Raw genomic sequence first — 24633 nt, 5'->3', positions numbered from 1 at the left:
AAAAGATGCCTACCTTTATCTTACTGATCTAGTTTCCCGGAAGACATACAATACCACAAAATCCTGCAAATCAGTCTTACTGTGCTGGTCTAATATTTTTCAGTGGACAGAACTGTAAAGCAACCATCTTGATCAATGGATCAACTTAAGGTATGTCCAACAGCAAAGTAATCCATTACTTCACTGTTCTGAACTTGTTACTTTACTCCTAGTTTTCATTAGAATAGACACGTCAGAACAGCACACATACAGTGCAACCCAATTATCCACAGGTCTCTTGGGAAAATTAAAACCTTGGAAAGACTGAGGGTCCTCACAGCCCCATCTGTCAGTTGTGATGCTGTGCTCTTGGACTGGGGTATCTGAAGCAAAGTGAAACAGATATCCAATTGGCTACTTCCAGCAGCGAGGCTGCATTACAAACTTTTTGGGGAACCCTAAGTGCAGTTAGATAACACTAGAACTCCACTCAGGAGACACAATTCAGCTAATGGGATTGCATGGTGTATTGAAGTACACAAGACCACTGTATTAAATGGAAGTTTAACCATACGAGCTTTTAGCTTATCATAATTAAGCTTCACATTTAATACCCTATTAAGATGAATAAATAAATTTATACTTTGTGTGGTTGTTTCAATCCTTCTAGCTACAGACTCAGGAAAACATATGTATCAATGCAATCTTTGCAACCAGAAAAACTAAAAAAAAAAGTTACACTGAAAAAAAATCATATTCCATATCTGGAAAGATCCTGAAACAAGTTGTTGCACAACCAGTTCGGAAGCTCCTGGAATATAACAGGTTTATAAGGAATAGCCAGCATGGATTTCTCAAGAACAAATCAAGCCAAATAAACTTAATTTCCTTGTTTGAAAGGGTTACTATCCTGATTGATAGAGAAGGAAAGAAATAGATGTAATATGTGCAACTGTCAAAATCAATATATTTTCATAATGAAACGAGGGAAATATGGGAAGCTATAAGGTGGGTGCACAGCTGGTTGAAAGCCTACTTAAAGATTATTTATCAGTTCAGTGTCAAACTGGAAAAGTGTCCAGTGGGTTCCTGCAGGGATCAGTCCTGGGTCCAGAACTATTTAATATTTTCATTAATGACTTGGATAACAGAGCGGAAAGTATGCTATGAAATCTGCAGATGACAAGGCTGGGAGGGGTTGCAAGCACTGTGGAGGACAGGTTTGCAATTCTAAATGACCCTGATAAATTGGAGAATTGGTCTGAATTCAACAAAGAAAAGTGCAAAGTATTCCACTGGAAAAAAGCAAATGCACAACTATAAAGAGGGGAATAAGTGGTTAGGTGCCAGTACTGCTGAAAAGGATCTGGGGGTTATTGAGGAGCACCAATTGAATATGAGCCAATAATTTGATACAGCTGGAAAAAAGGCTAACATTCTGGGGTATATTAGCGAGAGAGAGTGCTGTAAGACAGACATAGGAGGTAACTGTCCTGCTCTACTTAGCATTGATAAAACCTCAGCTGGAGTACGGTGTCCAATTCTGATGCCACACTTTAGGAAAGATGCAGACAAATTGGAGAGCAGCCAGAGGAGAGCAACAAAAATTATAAAAGGTTTTGAAAACCAGACCTCTTAGGAAAGATTAAACTGGGCATGTTTAGTCTTGAGAAAAAGACAACCGAGGGGGGACCTGATAACCCCTCTTCAAATATGCTGGGGGTTGTTATAAACAAGTCGCTGATCAATTGTTCTCCATGTCTGCTGAAGGTAGAATGAGAAGTAATGTACTTAATCTGAAGCGAGGGAGATTTGGGTTATATATTAGGAAAAGCTTTCAAATTATAAGGATAGTTAAACTCTGAGATAGGCTTGCAAGGATACCTGTGGAATCGCCATCACTGAAGGTTTTGAAAAAGGTTGGACAAACACCTGTCAGCAATGGTGTAGGTTTACTTGGTCCTGCCACAGCACAGGTGGCTGGACTTGACTTCTTGGGGTCCCTTCTAGCCCTACATTTCTATGATTCAATTAAGAAGAACTCTGTATAAAACTGTGGGAAGAGCTGTTGTGAGGATTAACGGATGTCTGTGAAGCATTCTGTAAATCTGAAGTGCTGAAGTACAGACAGGTGTTATTTAGGCATTTTGAGAGCTACTGATGAAATGTACTTCATAAGAAAGCTGTGGGAAAGGTGCAGCAGGAGCATATGGTTTGGACAGACATCCCTTGGGAAGGTTTTATTAAAGGAGAGTCTGTAGCTTAGTAAAGAGGAGAGGATAAAAGTTGATAAAATATAGGTAGGAACTGTAGCGAAACAGTCAAATGAGAGAGTCCCATTTAATTACATCACATGAAGGCACAACACTAAATCGACAAAGTGCTTGTATATAAATGCAAGAAGTCTAAATACTATTATGGGTGAACTTGAGCACCTGGTATTAAATGAGGATATTGATTAATAGACATCACAGGAACTTGTTGGAATGATAATCAATGGCACACGGTATAAAATATACAGGAATGACAGGTTGGGAGTGGCACTATATGTGAAAGAAAGCATAAAGTCTAATAAAGCAAAAATCTAAAATGAAGTAGACTGTTCCATAGAATCTCTATGGATAGAAATTCCATGTTTGAATAATAAGATTACAACAGTAGGAATACAATACTGACCATCTGACCAGGGTGATGACTGTGATCGTGAAAAGCTCAGGGAGATGAGAGAGAACAGAACACACTGTAATAATGAAGGATTTCAACTATTCCCATATTAACTGGGTATGCATCACCTCAGATGGAGTGCAGAGATGAAATTTCTAGACATAATTAACGACTGCTTCTTGGAGCAGCTAGTCCTGGAACCCACAAGGGGAGAGGAAATTCTTGATTTAGTCCTAAGTGACACACAGGATCTGGTCCAAGAGGTGAATATAGCTGAACCAATAGTAATAGCAACTACAATGTAGTCAAATTTAAACATTCTTGGGGGGGGAGGAGAGGGGGAGCATTTAATTTAAAAAAGGGGAGCTACACAAAAATGAGGAAACTTGTTAAATGGAAATTAAAAAGGCACAATCACAGAAGTGAAATGCCTGCAAGCTGCATGGAAACTTTTTAAGAACACCATCATATATATATATATATATATATATATATATATATATATATATCCATCCCAAATAAAAAACAAAAACCAGCAAGAGGCCACTATGGCTAACCAATAAACAATAAAATATGTGGTTAGAGACAAAAAGACATCTTAAAAACTGGAAGTCAAATCCAACGGAGAAAAACAGAAAAAAGAGCATGAACTCTGGCAAGATAAGTATAATTAGGCATGCCAAAAGAGAATTTGAAGAGCAACTAACAAAAGACAAAAACTATATATTTTGGGTACATCAAGAGCAAGAAGCCTGCCAAACAATCAGGGAGGCCACTGACCGACCAAGATGCTGAAGTAGCACTCAAGGAAGATAAGGCCATTGTGGACAAGCTAAATAAATTCTTTGCATCTTGTCTTAACTGCAAAGGATGTGAGGGAGATTCTCACACCTGAAATGTTCTTTTTAAATGACAAATCTGAGGAACTATCCCAGATTGAGGTGTCAATAGAGGAGGTTTTGAAACAAATTGATAAATTTGTAATAAGTAATAAGCCACCAGGACCAGATGGTATTGACCCAAGAGTTCTGAAGGAATTCAAATATGAAATTGCAGAACTACTACGGTTCTTTCTTCTAAACTGTGGTATGTAATCTATCCTTTAAATCAGCTACTGTACCAGATGACCACAGAATAGCTAATGTAACACCAAGTTTTAAAAAAGACTCCAGAGATGATCCTGGCAATTACAGGCCAGGAAGCCTAACTTCAGTATCGGACAAACTGGTTGAAACTATAGTAAAGAACAGAAATATCAAACACAGATGAACACAATTTCTTGGGAAAGAATCAACATTGCTTTTGTAAAGGGAAATCATGCCTCACCAATCTATTAGACTTCTCTGAGGGGGTCAACAAGCATGAGGACAAGGGCGATCCAATGGATACACTGTACTTGAACTTTCAAAAAAGCCTTGGACAAAGTCCCTCACCAAAGGCAGCAATCATGGGTTAAGAGGGACGGTCCTCTCACGGATCAGTAACTGGTTAAAAGATAGGAATAGGTATAGATAGGAATAGATAGGTAGGTATAAATGGTCAGTTTTCACAATGGAGAGCAGTAAATAGCAGGGTCCCCCAAAGATCTGTACTGGGACCAGTGCTATGCAACATATTAATAAATTAACTGGAAAAAGGAGTAAAACAGTGAGGTGACAAAATTTGCAGATGAAACAAAAACTACTCAAGATAGTTCAGCCCAAAGCTGACTGCAAAGAGTTAGAAACTGATCTCGCAAAACTGGGTTGACTGGACAACAAAATGACAGATGAAATTAAATGCTGATAAATGCAAAGTAATGTACAATGGAAAACATAATCCCAACTATGCATACAAAATGATAGGGTCTAAATTAGCTGTTACCATTCAAGAAAAAGCGGAAATTCTGAGATGCCAAAAAACCGAACAGTGTTAGGAACCATTAGGACAGGGATAGATAAGACGATAGAAAATTTCATAATGCCACTATATAAATCCATGGTCCGCCCACATCTTGAGTACAGCATGCAACTCTGGTCACCACATGTCAGAAAAGATTATTTTGGAAAAGGTGCAAAGAAGGGCAACAAAAACAATTAAGGGTCTGGACCAGCTTCCACATGAGGAGAGATTAAGAAGACTGGGACTGTTTACCTTAAAAAAAAGAGATGACTAAGGAGGGTACATGATAGTAACGTAATACAAGAACCATAAGGAAGTACTACTTCACACAAAACACAGTTAATCTGTGGAACAAATTGCCAGGGGATGTTGTCAAAACCAAAAGTATAACTGGGTTCAAAAAGAATTAAATAAGTTCACTGAGAATAGGTCCATCAGTGGCTGTTAGCCAAGATGGTCAGGGAGGCAACCCTATGCTCTGGGTGTTGCTAAACCTCCAAGTGCCAGAAGCGGGGACTGGATGATATGGAATGGGTCATTCGATAAAATTGCCCTGTTCTGTTCATGCCTTCTAAATCATCTGGCACCAGTCACTATCAGAAGCCAGGATACTGGGCTAGATTGGCCATACAAGGTCAGAGCAATGGTCCTTCTCATAGTCTTATAGAACTAGGTGGTATAAATTTGCAGACTTTCAGGGCTTGTAACTTTCTATTTTCTCTGGTTACAAAAATAGAGAAGACACTTTACAATACAAACAGATCAATATATCTTTTAGACACCGGAAACTGGTTACTCAATCTTTGAGCCACATCTGGAAGTTATTTCTTATTGCAAAGAAGGCACCTGAATGGTAACTAGGAGGTGGAGATTTAAAATAACTTCTATAAAAGAGTAACCCATTTTGTTAAGTGAAAAACCCTGTTAACAGCTTGGACAAGTATGCAATTAACTCTTCCTTAGCAGATACTTCCTACTGTTCATGCTCAAGCTGTGACCATTGAACAGCTATACCAAGGTTCTTCTTGTGGACCATAAAATTCCACAGTAGTTACTGATGTATCTTCCGTAACTGAAGTGTTCTCCATGTCAGCATTTCTCATCTCTATGCAGTCATCAGCGAACAAACATATTATATTACGAGGTTAGTGGAGAAAGCTTACCTCACCATTGTCTATTACAGCCATAGAGGAGGTCTGACCACAAGCAATACTGACCACCATTTTAGTCTGTAAACAATTTGAGACTTTGCGAGGAGTTGGCTGATTTGCTGTAGATCCAGATCCGACCTGACCACAGTTGTTATAGCCCCATGCATATACCTGTCCATGAAAAGAGAGATACATATCTGAATAGTTTAGAGCTAAAATGTTTAGTTTTGCTACTAGGTTCTTCTGAAGAAATATGACTTGTCCAACCCTAGCTAAAACCAAATCACTGACTTTTTCTTTTAATTTAAGGATTATGAGCTAGATCTGGTACTTTTATACGTATAAACATGGAACTTTTTTCAATTACTTATTCCAAAACAGGAGCATCCAAATTGTGTCAAAAATAAGGGACATATTTCCAGTGTAAAAGATAAAGGTGGCAGAAGGACATACACAACTTTGTGGGGATGAATCTGTACACACCTCTTCCAATACATTTCAAGACAGTTAAGCATAAACAGGGAATGCAGTGAAGGATGTCATTTCTTTTCCAGCTTTACAGAATTCCTCCCTTCTCACTTAGCAGTCTGTTTCAGGTGGATAAGGGTCTAAAGTGTCCTTGGGGTTCCTTATTTCCCCCGACCTGCCGTTGGCGCTTGTGAATGGGGAAGTTTTGGTTGACCGTACAAGTTTCAGCAGCAATGATACTTGATACAAATTGCATTAAGGGAAGTACTGGTTTTGGTAGTAGTTTTGTACAAGAATTTGTTGCTACTGAAAATGTCTAAAATTAAGGAAAAGATGTTATCTGTGTTCATAAAATCCTAAAAGATTGTGAAATATAGTCTCCTGAGGGAGTATTTCTCCTCCTCTAAAGTTATGTTATTTCATATTTGGTCATCTAATCCATCCCCAGAGGCAAGTATTTCCTACAGTTTACTGTCCAGTGTTTTGTCCTGCTTTAAATTTACCCTTATGAAAAAGATGTTACCAGACATGCTGCTGATTGCAACTGCAAGACCGAGGTTGCCTTTGCATAAATTCTATGTAACCTTTTTGGTGTTAATTGATCGCTTTACTTTAAATATCTATGGATAGAAGATAAACGGAGAAAAACTTTGTGCAAAAGCATCAGCAACACACATTATAACATTACCACCGAGAAAAATAGTAAAAAGCATGAGGTTCTTTGTCCATAATTATATCACATCCTTTGCTTTTATTAACTATTCTAATTAATCTAAAACTAAACACCTGCTGAATATATGGAGGGTTGGGGGCGGGGGGGAAATGTATTTCAAGGTACAGTAGAACCTCAGAGTTACAAACCCTTGGGAATGGAGGTTGCTCATAACTCAAACATTTGTAACTCTGAACAAAATGTTATGGTTATTCTTTCTAAAATTTACAACTGAACTTTGAAACTTTACTATACAGAAGAAAAATGCTGCCTTTAACCATCTTAATTTAATTAGATAGAAAACTGGCTAGATTGGTGGGCTCAATGGGTAATGATCAATAGCTCGATGTCTAGTTGGCAGCTGGTATCAAGCTGAGTGCCCCAAGGGTCAGTCCTGCGTCTGGATTTGTTCACCATCTTTATTAATGATCTGGATGATGGGATAGAATGCACCCTCGGCAAGTTCGCAGACGACACTAAGTTTGGGGGAGAGGTAGATATGCTGGAAGGTAGGGATAGGGTCCAGAGTGACCTAGACAAATTGGAGGATTGGGCCAAAAGAAATCCGATGAGGTTCAATAAGGACAGGTGCAGAGTCCTGCACTTAGGACAGAAGAATCCCATGCACCGCTACAGGCTAGGGACCGACTGGCTAAGCAGCAGTTCTGCAGAAAAGGACCTGGGGATTACAGTGGATGAGAAGCTGGATACGAGTCAGCCCTTGTCGCCAAGAGGCTAACAGCATATTGGGCTGCATTAGTAGGAGCATTGCCAGCAGATTGAGGGAAGTGATTATTTCCCTCTATTCGGCTCTGATGAGGCCACATCTAGAGTATTGCATCAGTTTTGGGCCTTCCACTACAGAAAGGATGTGGACAAACTGGAGAGTCCAGCAGAGGGCAACTAAAATGAACAGGGGGTTGGGACACATGACTTACGAAGAGAGGCTGAGAGAATTGGGCTTGTTTAGTCTGCAAAAGAGAAGAGTGAAGGGGGAATTTGATCGCAGCCTTCAACTAAGGGGGGTGGTTCTAAAGAGGGTAGAGCTCAGCTCTTCTCAGTGGTGGCAAATGACAGAATAAGGAGCAATGGTCTTAGAGGTTTTTAAGGCCCGGCTTGACAAAGCCGTGGCTGGGATGATTTAGTTGGTGTTGGTCCTGCTTTGTGCAGAGGGTTGGACTAGATGACCTCCTGAGGTCTCTTCCAAGCCTAATCTTCTATGATTCTAATTCACATGAAACAAGCACAAAAACAGTTTCTTTACCTTGTCAAAAAATTGTTTAAAAACTTTCCCTTTATTTTTCTACTAGTTTATGTTTAACACAGTACTGTATTTGCTTTTTTTTGGTCTTTGCTGCTGCCTGATTGCATACTTCCAGTTCCAAATGAGGTGTGTGGTTGGCCAATCAGTTCACAACTCTGGTGTTCATAACTCTGAGATTCTACTGTATTAAATGTATTCTTTGTATAACTAACATCCTCTATGTGTTAAGTTATAATGAAGATGTTTTCAAAGAAGACTATTTACCAGCTTTATTTTTCAAAATTATAATGGAAGAGTGAGACTCTAAATTTAAAGGTTCCTAGAGTTAAATTGCGAGTGAACTTGAGAATAAAATTTTCTCCCCACCTTTTAGCAAACCACCACAGTAATGTGAATTTTAAGCCACTGTTTTCTCATTACATAAAAGACAGACAGTCATCTGTGATTACAGCTTCTGCTCTTTAAAACCATGGAATGAACTAGCTGCCTCTATTCATCTGTTCAACAGTTCACCCAGTTTGGCAATTGCTGGTGGTCCGTTTGCCCTTCACTTACCTTTCTTTATCTATTCTAGAGCTCATCATTTAACGCCACATGAACAGTCATGTGACAATTCAAAGACCTTCTGAAATTCCAGAGATTAAAGTCATTTACTTTTGCAGCCAATTCTTTCTGTAAATATTATTCCATAACACATTCCCTTATGTTTTGTATAATCAGGGTTATACATCTTGTAACGATAAAGCCTCAGTCAACCACTAAGAGAATGCAGCAGAATATAGGTCAAACTAAATGTCTAAATTCCAGGAGGTTAGCACTGTAATTAAGCACAGTTTAAATATACATTATATTCAAAATATGCATTTCAGGTCTCGTTCTTCGCACCTGTAGAACACCCCTCCTCCTATTTCTCATCTTATTTTGTTTGGACCATATCACTGCTGTCTAACTAGGTGCACTACACTTCCAAATTTCATATCCTATGCAAGGCAAAGTGAAAAATCTCAAGATCTTTCCTAAGCACAAGCTCCTCTCAAAAGCAGCACATCAGCAGCAAAAAACTAGCTTCTGAATCTACCTTCCTTCCCCCTCATTACAGATATTGATATGCTACTGTGCATCATAATGGCAGTAGTAGGATTTCATATTAGAATAGGATATGGAGGTGCTCAGATACTATGGTTCTGGGTGCCCAGTTCATAGACAGAATTATGGCTATTTTGAATTCCTCATCTTAACTATTTTAAGCTGAATTTAGAATCAAACAATTCAGATGAAGCCTTAAAACAGCATTAGATCAGGCTGATTACTCACAGTCTAATACACCATTTTTACACTCATTAAAAAGGAAACATTGAGTAGTCAGTAGTATATAAAGAAATTTGTGATTTACACTTTCCAGGTAACTAGACATGGACAAACCAAGCCTGACTCCACTCATTTCTGCAGGGATATATTTTCTACAACATATGTAGCACAAAGCAGAACTCAGATATAAAACCAACTATGCCCAATCCCTCTAAATGTACGTGAAGGTGGATAGAGTAGAATACTTCCACAATTATGAATGCATAAATCAGATGCAGTATTAAAGAGAACTAAAACACTAAAGATACCACAGACTGACCCATCTGCCCAAGGCACACATCTTAAGTGCTACAACAGTGCACAGAGGGCAACCTTAAATTTGTATCTTTTGAAAGATTCTACCATTTCTGGTACAATTTTCTATTATACATATAGGGAATGCTAGTGAAAATGGAAGTCTTTCAAAATTACATTGCTTTTTAGGTGAAGTGTTCTTTCCAGTTTACTAATAAACGTCTGATACACAAAAAACCCACAAGAATACTCACTGGCCACAATTTTCAAATCACTGTAGGGAAGAAGAATTAACATTGGCCAGCAGAATGAACTACCCCTCCCACCCCTAAAGAGAGGGTGCCTTGGGTTTGAAGCGCATGGGTAAGGTTACTTTGTGCCTGTACTGTGGATAGAAAAGGACTTCAATCTCCAAAGCAATCAATCCGATTCCTTTCAGGAACTCCAAGTTTATTGAAAAAGTTAAATAAGAAAAAGTAAGACTTACATCTCCATCAGATGATAGGGCCATAGAATGATGAGAACCACAAGCTACTTCAATCACCCTCTTAATTAGCAGGTTGGTACAGACTTGAATAGGAGTAATGCCCTGATTGGTTGTTCCATTCCCAAGCTGGCTGTATCCATTATGTCCCCAAGCATAAACTTCACCATCTGCACAAAATACGCATGTTTGTGTTACTACTCCCACTAATTCCAAATTAATGAAGATGTTAATTGATTCAAACACTTTTCTCTTTCTTTAACTTCTATAAAAGAATAAGTACAGACAGAGCTATAAGTGAAAGCGAGAGTAGAATAACTAAGTAGTGAGACTAGTGTAGTAATTGTTCTACAGTTTATTCTTTGTACAGTATTTAGCCTTCCTTCTCAAGTCTATCTATTCATGACTATACCATAGCATGAGCTCTGGGTTAATTGAGAGAGATAAATGGTGGCACCTCAATATAATGGAGGACATTGTTAACAGACAGATTTAAATGGTTTCACTAACCTTATTGCAGAATGAAAATGGTTGCTTCCCCACACCACCCTACTATAATTGGCAGTAAATATCATTAACTATTTAAAACTGATGTCAGCTGCCTGATCAGACAATACAGACAAAAAGCTATTTTCCCCAAACCAAACCAGCTTTCTATATGAATTTGCTATTCTATAAAGGGAAGCCATATAGGAAACAACTTTGAGTGGACATTTCCTGGACTCCATTTAGTTTCCTTCCCTTCCTTGGACTCAGCTTTGTTCACCCTTGAGAATTTCTCAAGCAGCCTCTTTGCTCTTCTCTGACTTTCTGCCTTCCCCATACTTCCTTTAAACAGATTCTATCTTGCCTCTTGTCAATTCAAGGCAAAGGCAGCTTTGTCCAGTGAGTCCATATTAACTAATTTTGGTGTTAAATTATTTTTAATACCCCCCTTCCCAGAAAAAAAAAAAAAACCTGAGCAAGGTGTTTCAATGTGCTCAAAATCCAACTTTAAATAGAAGGAACCAGGCAAACAATTTAGAGAAGAGAGCGAGTAGTCTGTAATTTTATTCATAATATTTCAGAAGCTTGAAGCCACATGCTACAAGCACAATCTATTCTTATGACAAATTTAACTCAAAACTATTTAAAAACAAAGAAAAGTCTAATGTTAAGGTTTGAAGCCATCAAGTCCAGACCCTTTTAATCAGCACTGCCTTGCTAGTCAGCCAATGAACTTTACAACTTCATGTTGGAGTCTGGTTTCTAATTTTATGTTCAAAAAGTAAAATGCATTTATTCTTTGCCACTGTTTACTACCCACCCAGTGTTGAGAAATAACCTTCGTTCTTCCTTTTGTAAAAGCTGATTGGTTAGAAGACCACAAAACTAGAACATACTATTTGATTCTGATGGCCACCAGGTTTGGAAAATGTTATCTGATCATTAAGTTCTGATAATTAGTAATGCACGTAGCTCCTCCTTCCCAGAGGGAAGACTAAGCACGTCACCCTCATGGTATGCTTTGGACCAGTTCCTCAGCTAGTGTAAAGTGACTTCAGCAAAGCTATGATCTCTACAAGTTGAGAGATCTGGCCTTTGAACTTTGTTGGCCCAGGATCAGAATTCCCAGAAGAGCAACAAACCCAGCACATTGGCCAAGTAGCAATCTCTACTTCCATTCTTGGTTAATCCTGATAGAATATGCAACTGATTATTTCACATACTAAATGTTTTCTACCTTCAGTGCTAAGTAGAACATGTGGTCCACTTCCATAACTGAGACTGTTAATCTTCTTTCCACATAAGGCTTCTAATTTCTTTGGTACTATGGTGCTTTGATTATCTCCAGTCCCCAAACAATTACTACAGTTTAGTCCAAACACAAACACCTGGGGGGAAAGGGGGAAAAAGAAAATTTGCATTTTAAACTATTTTGATTCATATTTATGGAGAGGGAGATAGACAGATATAGATATATAGGGTGAAATCTGGCCCTAGTGAAGTGACTGGGAGTTTTGCCATCAACTTCAATGGGGCAAAAAATTTCATCCATGGAACTTTACTAAGGGTTCAAAGGGTTCTACAACTAGCTCTAGATTCAAATTTAGATTTTTGTTTAATACCCACAGAAGGAAGGTTTACGAACCCCAATGGAAATTATTCTACTGAAATCATAGGTTTTTAAAATGTTTACAGAAGTGGTTTTAATTGTGTTTTGTATGCTTTAAAGTCAGGCATCCAAATATCTCCTCCTCTTGGGTGCCTAAGCTTATTTAGAGCAATGCACTACTACTTCTCCTTCCATAAAAAAAGCTGTGACAATTCTATTTTGATTCAGAAAAAAAGTTACTTAAATTTAAAAGGATACCTCTAAGTGGGCATATCATGGACTGGAGATTCATTTTTATTACAGCTGCTATACCCAATAGTGATCTAAAGGATAGTAAGCTCTTCTAAACATTTGACATAATAATTGCCTAGTTATATTTAAATGTATGCTAGTACAAGAGATCCAAGAAGTGAAACTGACCACTCTAGTTCAGTTGTCCAAGTGAAAAGAAATGTAAAGAGACCCAGTTTATGTAGCAAGTTTTTATTTTTTCATCTTTACTAATCTATGACATTAATAGTAATGAAAATAATTTTTGTTAAGAGTTTTATTGTGAATCCTTTTACTCTCTTCCCAGTTATGTCCCCATTCAAGATTTCAAATATTTGCAATTCATTTCCTCCACATTCATTCACAGACTGGGACACAGATTCATGCATAGTGTCTTTTGTAGGCTGCTTATTTACAGGCATTCAAAGGAGTTAAAATTACATCCCAAAATAGATCAGGTATTTCATTTCCTTATAGACTTACCTCATCATTATGGGTTATGTATATAGCTTCATTGGCCGACGTGCCAAATACACATGCTTTCCTAATAGATGCTATTTCTTGAGGCGAAAGCAAGGTAAATATTGGCCACTTTCCTACATCCACCATGACTTTGTTGGGTTTCACACAATTCCTATAAGAAAGTTGACATTTCTGCTGTAATAAGGGGGGGGGGGGGCAAACAAAAAAACAAACTATTAAAAAGGCTTATTTTTTTTGTTTTCAACAAAAGGCACAAGATATTCTTCTTTAGAAAAGAAAAAAAGCACTTAAAACTTAACTACAGGGACATTAGTCTCTCTGATGAATGAATATTCTATTTCTATACAAGATGTGTAATCATACAACATACCAAGGAAGAACAAATAGCTAGTCCTAGACAGGATATTAGAGAAATGTCATTAAAAACAAATATCTGCTGAGCTACTTTGAATGAATAAATACTGAAAAAAAACTGGATAAAGACACCATTCTACCTGAAAAATCCATGTTGATAAAATATGCAACCTAGAAAATATTGCCTTTCAGTGGCAGTAGATTTCTGAGCTATATTTTCTTCTGTATCACATTCAATTCTCTTGTAAATGTGAAAAAGTATTCCAAGCCTAGATTTAAATAAAGACAAGCAGACTTAAAGTAAAATATCTGTCTCCTGTAACAAGTGTGCAATCCCAGTTTAATTCTGGACAGTGTGAAATCCCAACATATGTAAGTAGCACGTGATGCCAGTTTGTTAGGGTTTTTTGTTAAAGTATTGGGGATGTCCTGGGGACGGGAGCTGATTTAAAACTTTCCTTGTGGACAAAAATAACTATTTTTGAGCATGGGAGAATTACAGCACAAAACCATGATCTGTTTGCTTCAGACTACTTAATGAAAAACATTGGAGAACTCTGTGCAGACCAACTAGTCATTACTGGTTAATTGGGAAACACTTTGGATTGCATTAGAACATTGGCAGATGAACAAAAGACAAAAGTATCAAATCTGCAAACAATATCACTGTGTATAATTTACAAGTTTCTACCACCCCATCACCTCTAGTTTGCGCATGAAAACTGCGTGGATTCAAGAAGGAGATAAAAATACTCAAAAAAAGAAGCAACTATGCAAGATTTTTTAGGTCTGATCAGATCCTCACACAAAAGAAAAGTCATGTTAGCACTGATGCTCCAAAGAGATTCTGCTGTTAGTACTTCTCCATATTTATGCGATATGCTAGTATTTCACAGGCACAGATCTGTGCTCTCACCAGAGCATTCCATAAAATGACAGCACTATGGTATGGACTGGTCATGTATGAAAGGGGCACAGCGGGGTGCCTAGATGTTACAGGGAATTCCTGGGTCTGGAATATACATTCTAGTTCACCAGCAAGTCTCACGTGAGGTCCAAAATAAAAGCTGCTGTCACACACTGGTCATCAAAATTATCACGAAACATGTTGTTAAGAGTGTGTGTGTGTGTGTGATGTTAAGGTCTGTATTTAGGAACTGATCACCAGCAAAGAGAAAATACAGGTTCTGTCAGAAGAGAAATTGTTATCTAGCAGTCTGAACTATACAGTGCTTAATTTACATGTAAACACAGGGCCACTTCTCACCAGTCTAAACTGAATGCTAATGATGGATTGTGAAAAATTCAAAAGACGAAATTAACAGGAGGAAGCAAGCAGCGGGAGAGTGGGGGAGACAACCCTAGTCTAACCTGGACACTGGAGCGTAGCTGGGGGGGGCGGGGAAAGAGGGGAAGCGGCCGCTTCCCCACCGAGCACAAGTGGCACCTTTTTAATTTTTTGGTGCTTTTTTAATTTTTTTACTCACTTTGGCGGCGGGTCAGGCAGCGCTCCGGGTCTTCAGCGGTACTTCGGTGTCAGGTCCTTCAGTGCCGCTGAAGACCTGGAGCGCCGCCTGACCCACCGCCAAACACCTGGAGTGCCGCCGGATGAGTACAAGCGGGTGGTGCCTTTATCACCACCGTTCCCCGTTTTCTCCACCTGGCTATGCCACTGCCTGGACACCAAAGGTCGGCTCTAGTAATTTGGGGGACAAAGATGACATCCTAGCATCCTTCACTATGGAAGCAAATGGACAATGAGTTTGCTTCATGCAAGAGGGATCTCAAGCACACTTGGTTGAAAATGCTGGAAAGAACCTTAGACACAATTTTAACTGTGTTTTTCTTGAAGCCCCACATTCTTGAGTCAAGCTATTACATGAGAATCTCAGCTTTTTTAGATGAAAGTTGCTCGCCTGCATGGTTGTGCAGGAAAGACTGAAAATGAGACCCAAGACTAAATGCTTGAAAAAACAAAGAACCCCTTTTGTTAACGTCATGATTGCTTGGGGCGAGACACAATATCTGAATGCTCAGAGTCGACAATACTATTGTTCTTCATTCTCTGTTTACAGTCATCTTCGGCAAACTCTTCTTACCAGAGTTAGTTTACTGCAAAACCTCAAAAAAATCCTCAAGATTTGGAAAGGAAAATTACATTAATTTAGATAAAAAGAAAAGGAGTACTTGTGGCACCTTAGAGACTAACAAATTTATTAGAGCATAAGCGTAGCTCACTCTAGCTAGCTTATGCTCTAATAAATTTGTTAGTCTCTAAGGTGCCACAAGTACTCCTTTTCTTTTTGCGAATACAGACTAACACGGCCGCTACTCTGAAACCTGTGATTAATTTAGATGCAAGAGAAGGCCCACACCAAAGAGCCTGCTTTGTCCACAGAGGACTTTTTGTAGGCTCAAAATGGAAGAAAGAATAAAAAGCAGATGCATATAAGTAGTTCAGTAGTTAGGAACGCAAGTGTCATCTACCACCCTGACCAGACAGCTTATAAAACTTTTAAAAACATAAGACCCATTCTACCACTGAAGCACTGTGTGACCTTGGGCTTGTCCCTTCAAATCTGAAAGACTTTGCTTCCCCTTTGTCTACTTAGCTTGCGAGACAGTGAATCAAAGGCCACATTTATGATACAGAATTTTACCAACAAGTTCTCCATTGATGATACTATCAGTTCAGCTGCAGGAGCTAGTTTGGCACTGATGGTAGCTTCTGGCATCCTTACCTTGCCTATAGGGAGGGCTGTCACCAATGCAGCTGAACTCGTGGAAATGTTTTGGTGGAATTCTTTCATGCAGGTAAGTCCTAAATAAGCAGCCATCCTAGGTAAACTGTGACCCTAAGCTGCAGTGCAATGCACAAGACAAGTTTCAACACTCAGTTACTATAAATAGTTTCTATTATTGTTTTTTAATGTAAAAAAAAAAGCTATAAAACCATGACAACCTTATCTCTAAATCTGACAAGATATTTAAAGGCTATAAAATCATAAGTATTCACGTACATGTTTTAAAGGGACATATCCAACATCAGGTTAAAAAAGTGACTAATAATGCAAGCATCTAAAATTATGAGAGCAAAAAAGTTGTATGTTTATTGTATTTGTTTACTTTGTGCATTTGACCGTACTTTCAGTATACTCAGTTCCTCTTTTTGTGTTCCTGGATCTTCACGCAGTAAAAGGATCACACACATTTAGCTGTTTTCCTACCTTTTTTAAAAAAGGCAGAAGCTGGCAAACCTCTCAGCAAATTTAGTACCTGAAACTACTTTTAATTCATTTTTTTAAAAATTTGACTACAGCAAAGATTTTTTCAAAAATAGTAGCCTAAATTCATACTAAGGCATCTACCTCATTTTCAAGAGCACTGAGCACTCAAGAGAAGGCTGTTAGATACTCAGCACTCTTGAAAAATAACATAGGTGCCTACATATGGATTTAGGAGCCTAACTTTAGGTTACTATATCTGAAAACTGTGGCCTAGATTTCAGGTGTATATAGTCTCTATATAGTAATTATTCATTCCACAACAGCTCGTTTACAAAGTTCTTTCAAAACTGAACACCAGAAAGACCTACACATTATTGTAATTTATACAGCTAAACAATGAGCTTGCATTTAGACTCTCTTAATCAGTAACATTTACCTATTGGAAGCTAGTTAGTTGCCAAGATCTAAAAACCCTCAGAATAGGTTACCAATTTAGACAAATCTTTAACCTAGACTGCACACACAGCACCATACTTAGAATCACACTCTCTCTTATAAACCATCACCTTTGATTTATACTGAATTCCTTTACCATTGCAGTCCAACATCCTGTTTACTCTATGTGAAGAGAGCAAACGTCTATTCAGAGGATAACGCATCTTAGACCTCTCCAGCTGCAGAGGATATGCTATTTGTATTTGCTCCCAACTAAAGAAGCAGCTCCTGCTAGATACAAAATGGCAACCAAACAATTACATATAGGACTTTTACACCAGTGGTTTTCAAACTGCAGGTCATGACCCAGTACTGTAAGACACTGGGTCGCGGCGGCTCTGGTCAGCACGGCTAACCAGGCCATTAAAAGTCCTGTCGGCAGTACCGCCCAGCTAATGCAGGCTAGTCCCTACCTGTTCTGACACCACACTGAACCCCGGAAGCGGCCAGAAGCAGGTCCAGCTCCTAGGTGAGGGGGCAGGGTGCCCACAGGGCTCTGCACGCTGCCCAGCCCCGAGTACCAGCTCTACACTCCCATTGGATGCTGGGGCAGGCAGAGGGCGAGGTGTCTGACCTGGAGCCGCCTGTGTGCCTCCACCTAGGAGCCAGACCTGCTGCTGGCCGCTTCCGGAGAGCAGTGCGGTCCACGGTACCAGGACAGGCAGGAAGCCTGCTTTAGCACCCCAAATGTGCCGCTGACTGGGAGCTACCCAAGTTAAGCCCACGCCCAACTCCATGCCCCAATCCCCTTCTCCTTCCTGCACCCCAAATCCCCCTCATCCCTGGCCCTGACCCAGAGCCTGCACCCCCAGCTGAAAGCCCTGACCCCCTCCTGCACCCCAACCTAAGCCCAGAGCCCCCTCCCACACCCTGAACCCCTCATTCACAGCCCCACCCCAGAGCCCTCACTCCAACCCTCTGCCCCAGCCCTAAGCCCCTCCTACACCCTAAACCCCTCATCCCCAGCTCCGTTGGGTTGTGGGCATCAACAATTTTCTTCAACTAGGTCACCAGAAAAAAAGTTTGAAAACCACTGTTTTACACTATAAGTGCTTTAGGACTGATAGACAAATTTTAATTCAGCAACAAGCTTTGGGAGAGGAACAAGATCAACTTGCTTGCTCAGAGTATTTTGAATCAGGAATGCTGGGTTCACTGGTGTTATTCAGGAGGTCAGACTATATCATCATAAAAGATTCTTCTGGCCTTAATCTATTAGGATTTCCTCCTACATGCATAGATTTGGCAATCATGTACATTACATTGACAAGCCATTAGAAAAGCTTTTCTTTTTTTTTTTTTGTTAAAAACTTTCTTCATTAGATGAGTTACTACCTTTAAATGTATTTGAGTTATAAAGCTCACAGCAACAAACAATTCCAACCCAGAACATGTTGCTTTCTGTGAAATGGTGGTCTATGAAAGTATGTCTAAACTGCAAAAAAACAAAAACTCAAGGCAGCAAGTCTCTAAACCCCAGTCAACTGACTCAAGCTCACACTGCCCGGCTAAAAACAGTAGTGTAAATGTTTGGGCTGGGGATGGGCTCCGAAACCCAGTGGGGAAGGAGAGTGGTAGGGGAAAAGAGAGGAAATGAGGGTATTGGAGCTCAGGCTCCAGCCCAAGCCCAAATGTCTACACTGCTATTTTAAGCACAGTAGCACGAGAGCTGATCTAGACACAGAGGCTTGCTGCCACAGGTCTTTTTATGCAGTGTAAATAAAGCCTTAGAATTCCTAGGAATTCATGGCTGACCTCTGAGTTTACTTTGCATATTTTCAGACTAACTACCCATATGATTCAAGAGATAGAGTGTGCACAAGAGCCTATTAGGCGCACAGAAGTAAAAAGACTGGAGGCGAACACTATAGGAATACAGACAAGCTTGAGCAATACAAGACCTGGAATCTACTCAAAGATGCAAAGTGCTATGGAAAAGAGTTTACAAACAGATTTGTCATGGAATGAAATTAAAGCTAAGTCTGCCTATTATTTTCAAGAGTAGAAGGAATCTCTCGAGATCAACTTTTTACACAGCAATAGCTAAGAAAGGTATCTGGGCTCAGTGAAACTTCAGATTCACCTTGCATGTCCAGGATTGATCGTCCACTGTTTTGTCAGTACACCTCTTAGCAGCCTTTATATTCTAAGGCTACCTCTAAACTACAAGCACTACAGCAGCACGGCTGCAGCTATGAGGGAAGGGGTTTTTCCAGATGTAATTAATCTACCTTTCCAAGAGGCAGTAGCTAGTTGAACAGAAGAATTCTTTTGTTGACCTAGCTGCATCTACATTGGGGGTTAGGTTGAGCTAACTATGGTGCTCATGGTGTGATATTTTTCTTCTAATTTTTAAGTGCAGACTAAGCCTTTTGTCTAGCTCCTTGCTCCGATATTTAATATTTTTATAAGTGACCAATTTACCATCCAACGGTGCTACCACCTATATGATCAAAATATTTTAAAGAACAGCTACATTGTTTATTAACTGTACCACTCCTAACATTAACTGCAAATTTGGAAGTCTCATTTTAAAACATTTATTTTAGAGTGAAAACTATTAACATGGATATTTCTTTTCTGGCTACTGCAGCAAGTAACTGAAGACACCACTGTGACTAACATGCACTCTCAGGAGGACTAAAAAGTCATTGGCAATTAAGATAGGCAATTACAGTTAATAGCACATTTTACTGTATGTTGGGAACAGTGTTCTAAAATGGACTCCTTATGTACCCCGCTTGAGCATCTCAAACAAGAAAGATACCATACATTACTCAACAAGGAGTCCGGTGGCACTTTAAAGACTAACAAATTTATTTGGGCATAAGCTTTTGTGGGTAACAAAAAAAAAACAAAAAAAAACCTGGCTCTCTTTTCTCTTGATCTTCAGGTTAGTTTTCTATTCCACATCATATAATCTGATTTTATCCACGGATCTCTGACATGGGATCTTGTCAAATGCTTTTCCAAAAAAAATCTACCTCTATTATAGTCACTGCATTTCTCATCCATAGTGGTAGTATTTAACAAGAACTCCAGCCGGTTATTCAGACATGAATTCCCTCTACCTGAAGCCATGCTAGCTACTCTAAAGGTGTGATTGTCCAAGGCTTACCATTATACTTCTTAAAATATAGTTTCAAGAATTCTTTTTTCCTCCCATCGCAAATGAGTCTTTTGCCTATAATTTTCTAGTTTCTTTCTTGACCATTTGCTATAATGAAATTGTGTTTACCAATTCACAATCCTCAAATCTCTCTGAAATATACTGACCAATTAAACATTTACAGATGTCCTAGTTAACGACTTCCTGCCTGCTAGGTGATACGGGAGTACAGTACTCTTTATTATGGTGGGTTTCCCACACCCACGCCACTGCAGTGCTTAGCTATTGCCAGTAGATGGTGCAGTTTGCTATAGTATTTTGTTATGAATTGGCATTTTTTACATTAATATGAAGGGCTCTTTTTGTTTTTGATTAAGCCTAAATTAATCAAACTTCCTTTAAAGCTCATTATTTCACAATATCTGACCTACTGCTTTGTCAGCTTTAAGAGCTCCAACTGTTTTAGATTCTTTTAGTTGTACACTACAAGTTCCTCTGTTGAAGGAAAATTAAATTCCCAACCTGATCATAGGTCCATCCTTTTCCTCTCTGAAGATGGTACAAAACTTCCATACAGGGGAATAAAAACTTGTTTTGGAAAGATGTTAGCTTATAGTTACGCCTGTTATCAAAGCAATATCCCACTTAGTTTCTGAATCCTCCGACAGTGGGTGAAGCAAACCTTGTGTTATTTTATTTGTTGACCTGTCCTGTATAGTAGGTGGCTTCTCCAGACCACACCACACGATCCATTGTCAACAGCCAAGCTCTACGATACAACCGCATTTGCTCCATCCCCTCAGACAGAGACAAACACCTACAAGATCTCTATCAAGCATTCTTACAACTACAATACCCACCTGCTGAAGTGAAGAAACAGACTGACAGAGCCAGAAGAGTACCCAGAAGCCACCTACTACAGGACAGGCCCAACAAAGAAAATAACAGAACGCCACTAGCCATCACCTTCAGCCCACAACTAAAACCTCTCCAACGCATCATCAAGGATCTACAACCTATCCTGAAGGACGACCTATCACTCTCACAGATCTTGGGAGACAAGCCAGTCCTTGCTTACAGACAGCCCCCCAACCTGAAGAAATATTCACCAGCAACCACACACCACACAACAGAACCACTAACCCAGGAACCTATCCTTGCAACAAAGCCCGTTGCCAACTCTGTCCACGTATCTATTCAGGGGACACCATCACAGAGCCTAATTACATCAGCCACAATATCAGAGGCTCATTCACCTGCACATCTATCAATGTGATGTGCCAGCAATGCCCCTCTGCCATGTACATTGGTCAAACTGGACAGTCTCTACGTAAAAGAATAAATGGACACAAATCAGACATCAAGAATTATAACATTCAAAAACCAGTTGGAGAACACTTCAATCTCTCTGGACACTCGAATACAGACCTAAATGTGGAAATACTTCAACAAAAACACTTCAAAAACAGACTCCAAGGAAAGACTGCTGAATTGGAATTAATTTGCAAACTGGATACAATTAACTTGGGCTTGAATAGAGACTGGGAGTGGATGGGTCATTACACAAAGTAAAACTATTTCCCCATCTTTATCCCACCCCCCCACCGCTCCTCAGACGTTCTTGTCAACTGCTAGAAATGGGCCACCTTGATTATCACTACAAAAGGTTCCCCCTTTCCCCCCTCACCCCCCCGCTGGTAATAGCTCACCTTAAGTGATCACTCTGGTTACAGTGTGTATGGTAACTCCCATTGTTTCATGTTCTCTATGTATATAACTCTCCCCACTATATTTTCCACTGAATGCATCCGATGAAGTGAGCTGTAGCTCACGAAAGCTTATGCTCAAATAAACGTGTTAGCCTCTAAGGTGCCACAAGTACTCCTTTTCTTTTTGTGAATACAGACTAACACGGCTGCTACTCTGAAAACTACCTTATTTGGTTATCTTTTCCAGGTCCACTTTCATCAGAAATGTAACATTTGATTATTTGTATTGTGGTAACCCCTAGAGCCCTCAGCCCACTGTGCTAAACACTATACAAACATAACAAAGACAGTCCTTGCCTTGAGGAGCTTATATTCTAAGTATAAGAGAAGACACAAAAGGTGAAAACAGACATGGCAGGATTTGAAGTCATCATGGCAGAGGTCAATTTTAAGGAGGATCTAGGAAGATTCTGAACTTCATCCGTGTATCAGATTCAGCAACGCACCTGAAGTGCGCATTTTAAAAATTACTGTACCAAAATATTCCTGGAAAAATAGTATATGAACAAGTTAGTATTTTCATTTCTAGGCCCTCTCAAAAGATCAAATTGATGGCAAGCAATGATAATTCAGAGCAAAGTCCCCCAGATTCCAAATATCCATTTTCATTCTTGTCACCTGATCCACTGACAAAATTTAAAATAAGTTTTCAGGACCTGCAATACTTTGTGTTCCACTATGGCAGAACTAGCCAGCAGAAGGCGCATAAGTCCATTAACCCCATTCCCAGGGCTGTGATGACATCTTTGAAACGATCCAATGTACTAGTGCTCAAACAAGGACAAAAACAAAGAGCCATGTTAATTTCAGCTCCACTGAAACAAACAAATGAACAAAAAAGTGTTCACCAAACAAAAGGAGGAGACTGGTGGGGAATAAAGCTGAAGCTTTTACGCATTGTACTGAAAATAAAAAATTTAAAAAACTTCAAAGAAGCTAAATCCAGTATCTTTATTAATATCTGGGGGGAAAAGGGGGGGAACACATCCAAATTTGTACAGATTGAACAAATCTGAAAAGACTGAACTGCTCATGAATTCTCCTCATTAGTTCGCTCTTAACAACATTTTGCAAGCTGATTGTCACTGATGTGGAGAAGGATCATTTGGGCATTTAGGATTCCTTCTCCGTCCCCTTACAAAGTCAATACCAGAAACATTTACAAAATGCTTTCAACTGATTTTTTAAAACTATTCCTAACATTATTTTATAATAGAGATTAATTAAACTATGCTTAAAAAGGGGACAATCAATTTAAACACACTTCTGCATGAAAATGGTATACTTACTATCATTACATGTAACATCCAAGAGGACAAACTGAACAAGGTTAGAGAAAAATATTTCTAGTCTTAAAACTTGTTTACTTTGAGCATTTGTTAGTGTATTGTTGGGTATAGCCACTTCCACTGTTTCCCTCAGTTGCACCCCAATCCTGCAACAGTTGTTGCTACAGGCAAAGCCCTGCATCTGCAGAGAAAAATCGGGAGGATCGGAATTTTAGTCAGTTTCCTCTAGTTGTATATGTCTTTCTTAAATTAACAGGGGAGAGAAACATCTTAAAAAACCAGAACAAAACAAAAACAGGAAAATCTGGTTGTAAAACCATAAGAGTTGGCAGTGGGACTCAAGAGCAAGTGCAGTAATTGAAACTTTTAACCAATTTTTTAAGAATTAAGTAGGGGTACACCAACAAAAATGTGAAAATTCAAGCTTAAAGAGCGTCAGTATCACACGTTTGGCATTTCTTTTGCCATTTTATAATAGCAACTTAAACATAAAGAAACAGCAATAAGAACACAAAGACTGCCATTAGACATTTGAATCAGATATTTTTAAAGTGTGCAATTTCTCCTATACCACTAATTTATACTTTTTCCAAGTGTACTTGTTTGGTCTAAGGCTCTTTTGTGTTCCAAACATAAGCCTTACCATAAAGGCAGTTACTAGAATACAATCATATATTTAAACTCCTGCACATTGCTGCTTTATTTTTAAATATCCTCCTGGATATTGGAGATGAAGTTTGTTAATTTTACAATGATTAAACATTCCTAACTATTTGCCTTGAGTAACTGCAAGACGGATAAATAAAATGGGGTCAGCATTAGATCCTAGGTTATTATCTATACACAGATATAACTGTTTTAACAGCTTTAACTATATAAAGTACTTAAGTACTATGTTGAATGCCAAACATTTTTATATAGTATTATTGCTACAATATGCTGATTTTTGTTTAGCTGAATCATCACTACTTCTGAAGCAGCCCAATTATCCTAAACAGCTCCTAAGACAGTATTTATTTCCATCTGGCTAAACACAGAGGAAGTTATTTTAAACTTATTGTTTGTCCCTTCTATGGATTGTTTTCCCAAGAAGATCAATGATGGATTTGGTTCTCAAAATGTACAGGTGTTTGTTTACTATTACCTGAAATTTAGAAGGGTGCAATAACCCCTCTCTTATGTTATGTTCCTTCAAAAACTTTTGCATTGCTCCATGACTTTTCCTAGCCTCTGCTATGTAAATATGAGGGAGAGACAAGGATCTTTTTATATTTAATTTGTTAGGATCCTTTCATGTGTAATGAAAGCTATATGATACAAATAAAGTTACATGTTGT

At 39.0% G+C, this 24633-nt stretch overlaps 1 protein-coding gene across 13 annotated transcripts in view; it reads right to left on the bottom strand.

The window, feature by feature from the left end:
• Positions 1–24633, bottom strand: part of RCBTB1 (RCC1 and BTB domain containing protein 1) — a 67576-nt gene that overhangs the window by 38292 nt on the left and 4651 nt on the right. For 6 of the 13 annotated variants that reach the window (XR_005288453.2, XR_006277723.1, XR_006277724.1 and 3 more), the window contains 4 exons: positions 13054–13227; positions 11929–12079; positions 10209–10375; positions 5688–5846 (listed from right to left, as the gene is read on the bottom strand). Coding sequence is in view for 9 of the 13 variants with exons in the window: in XM_043504493.1 (XP_043360428.1) it covers positions 5688–5846; positions 10209–10375; positions 11929–12079; positions 13054–13227 (651 nt within the window). In the remaining 4 variants the exon portion in view is untranslated. Of the gene's footprint in view, positions 1–5687; positions 5847–6646; positions 6764–10208; positions 10376–11928; positions 12080–13053; positions 13228–24633 lie in introns of those variants that run through there. The other 7 variants (XM_043504494.1, XM_038368487.2, XM_038368479.2 and 4 more) reach the window with 4 other exon arrangements.

The sequence above is a fragment of the Dermochelys coriacea genome, chromosome 1 (assembly GCF_009764565.3).
Source record: "Dermochelys coriacea isolate rDerCor1 chromosome 1, rDerCor1.pri.v4, whole genome shotgun sequence".
Lineage (NCBI taxonomy): Eukaryota > Metazoa > Chordata > Testudines > Dermochelyidae > Dermochelys > Dermochelys coriacea.
This window is presented reverse-complemented; position numbering and strand designations above follow the sequence as displayed.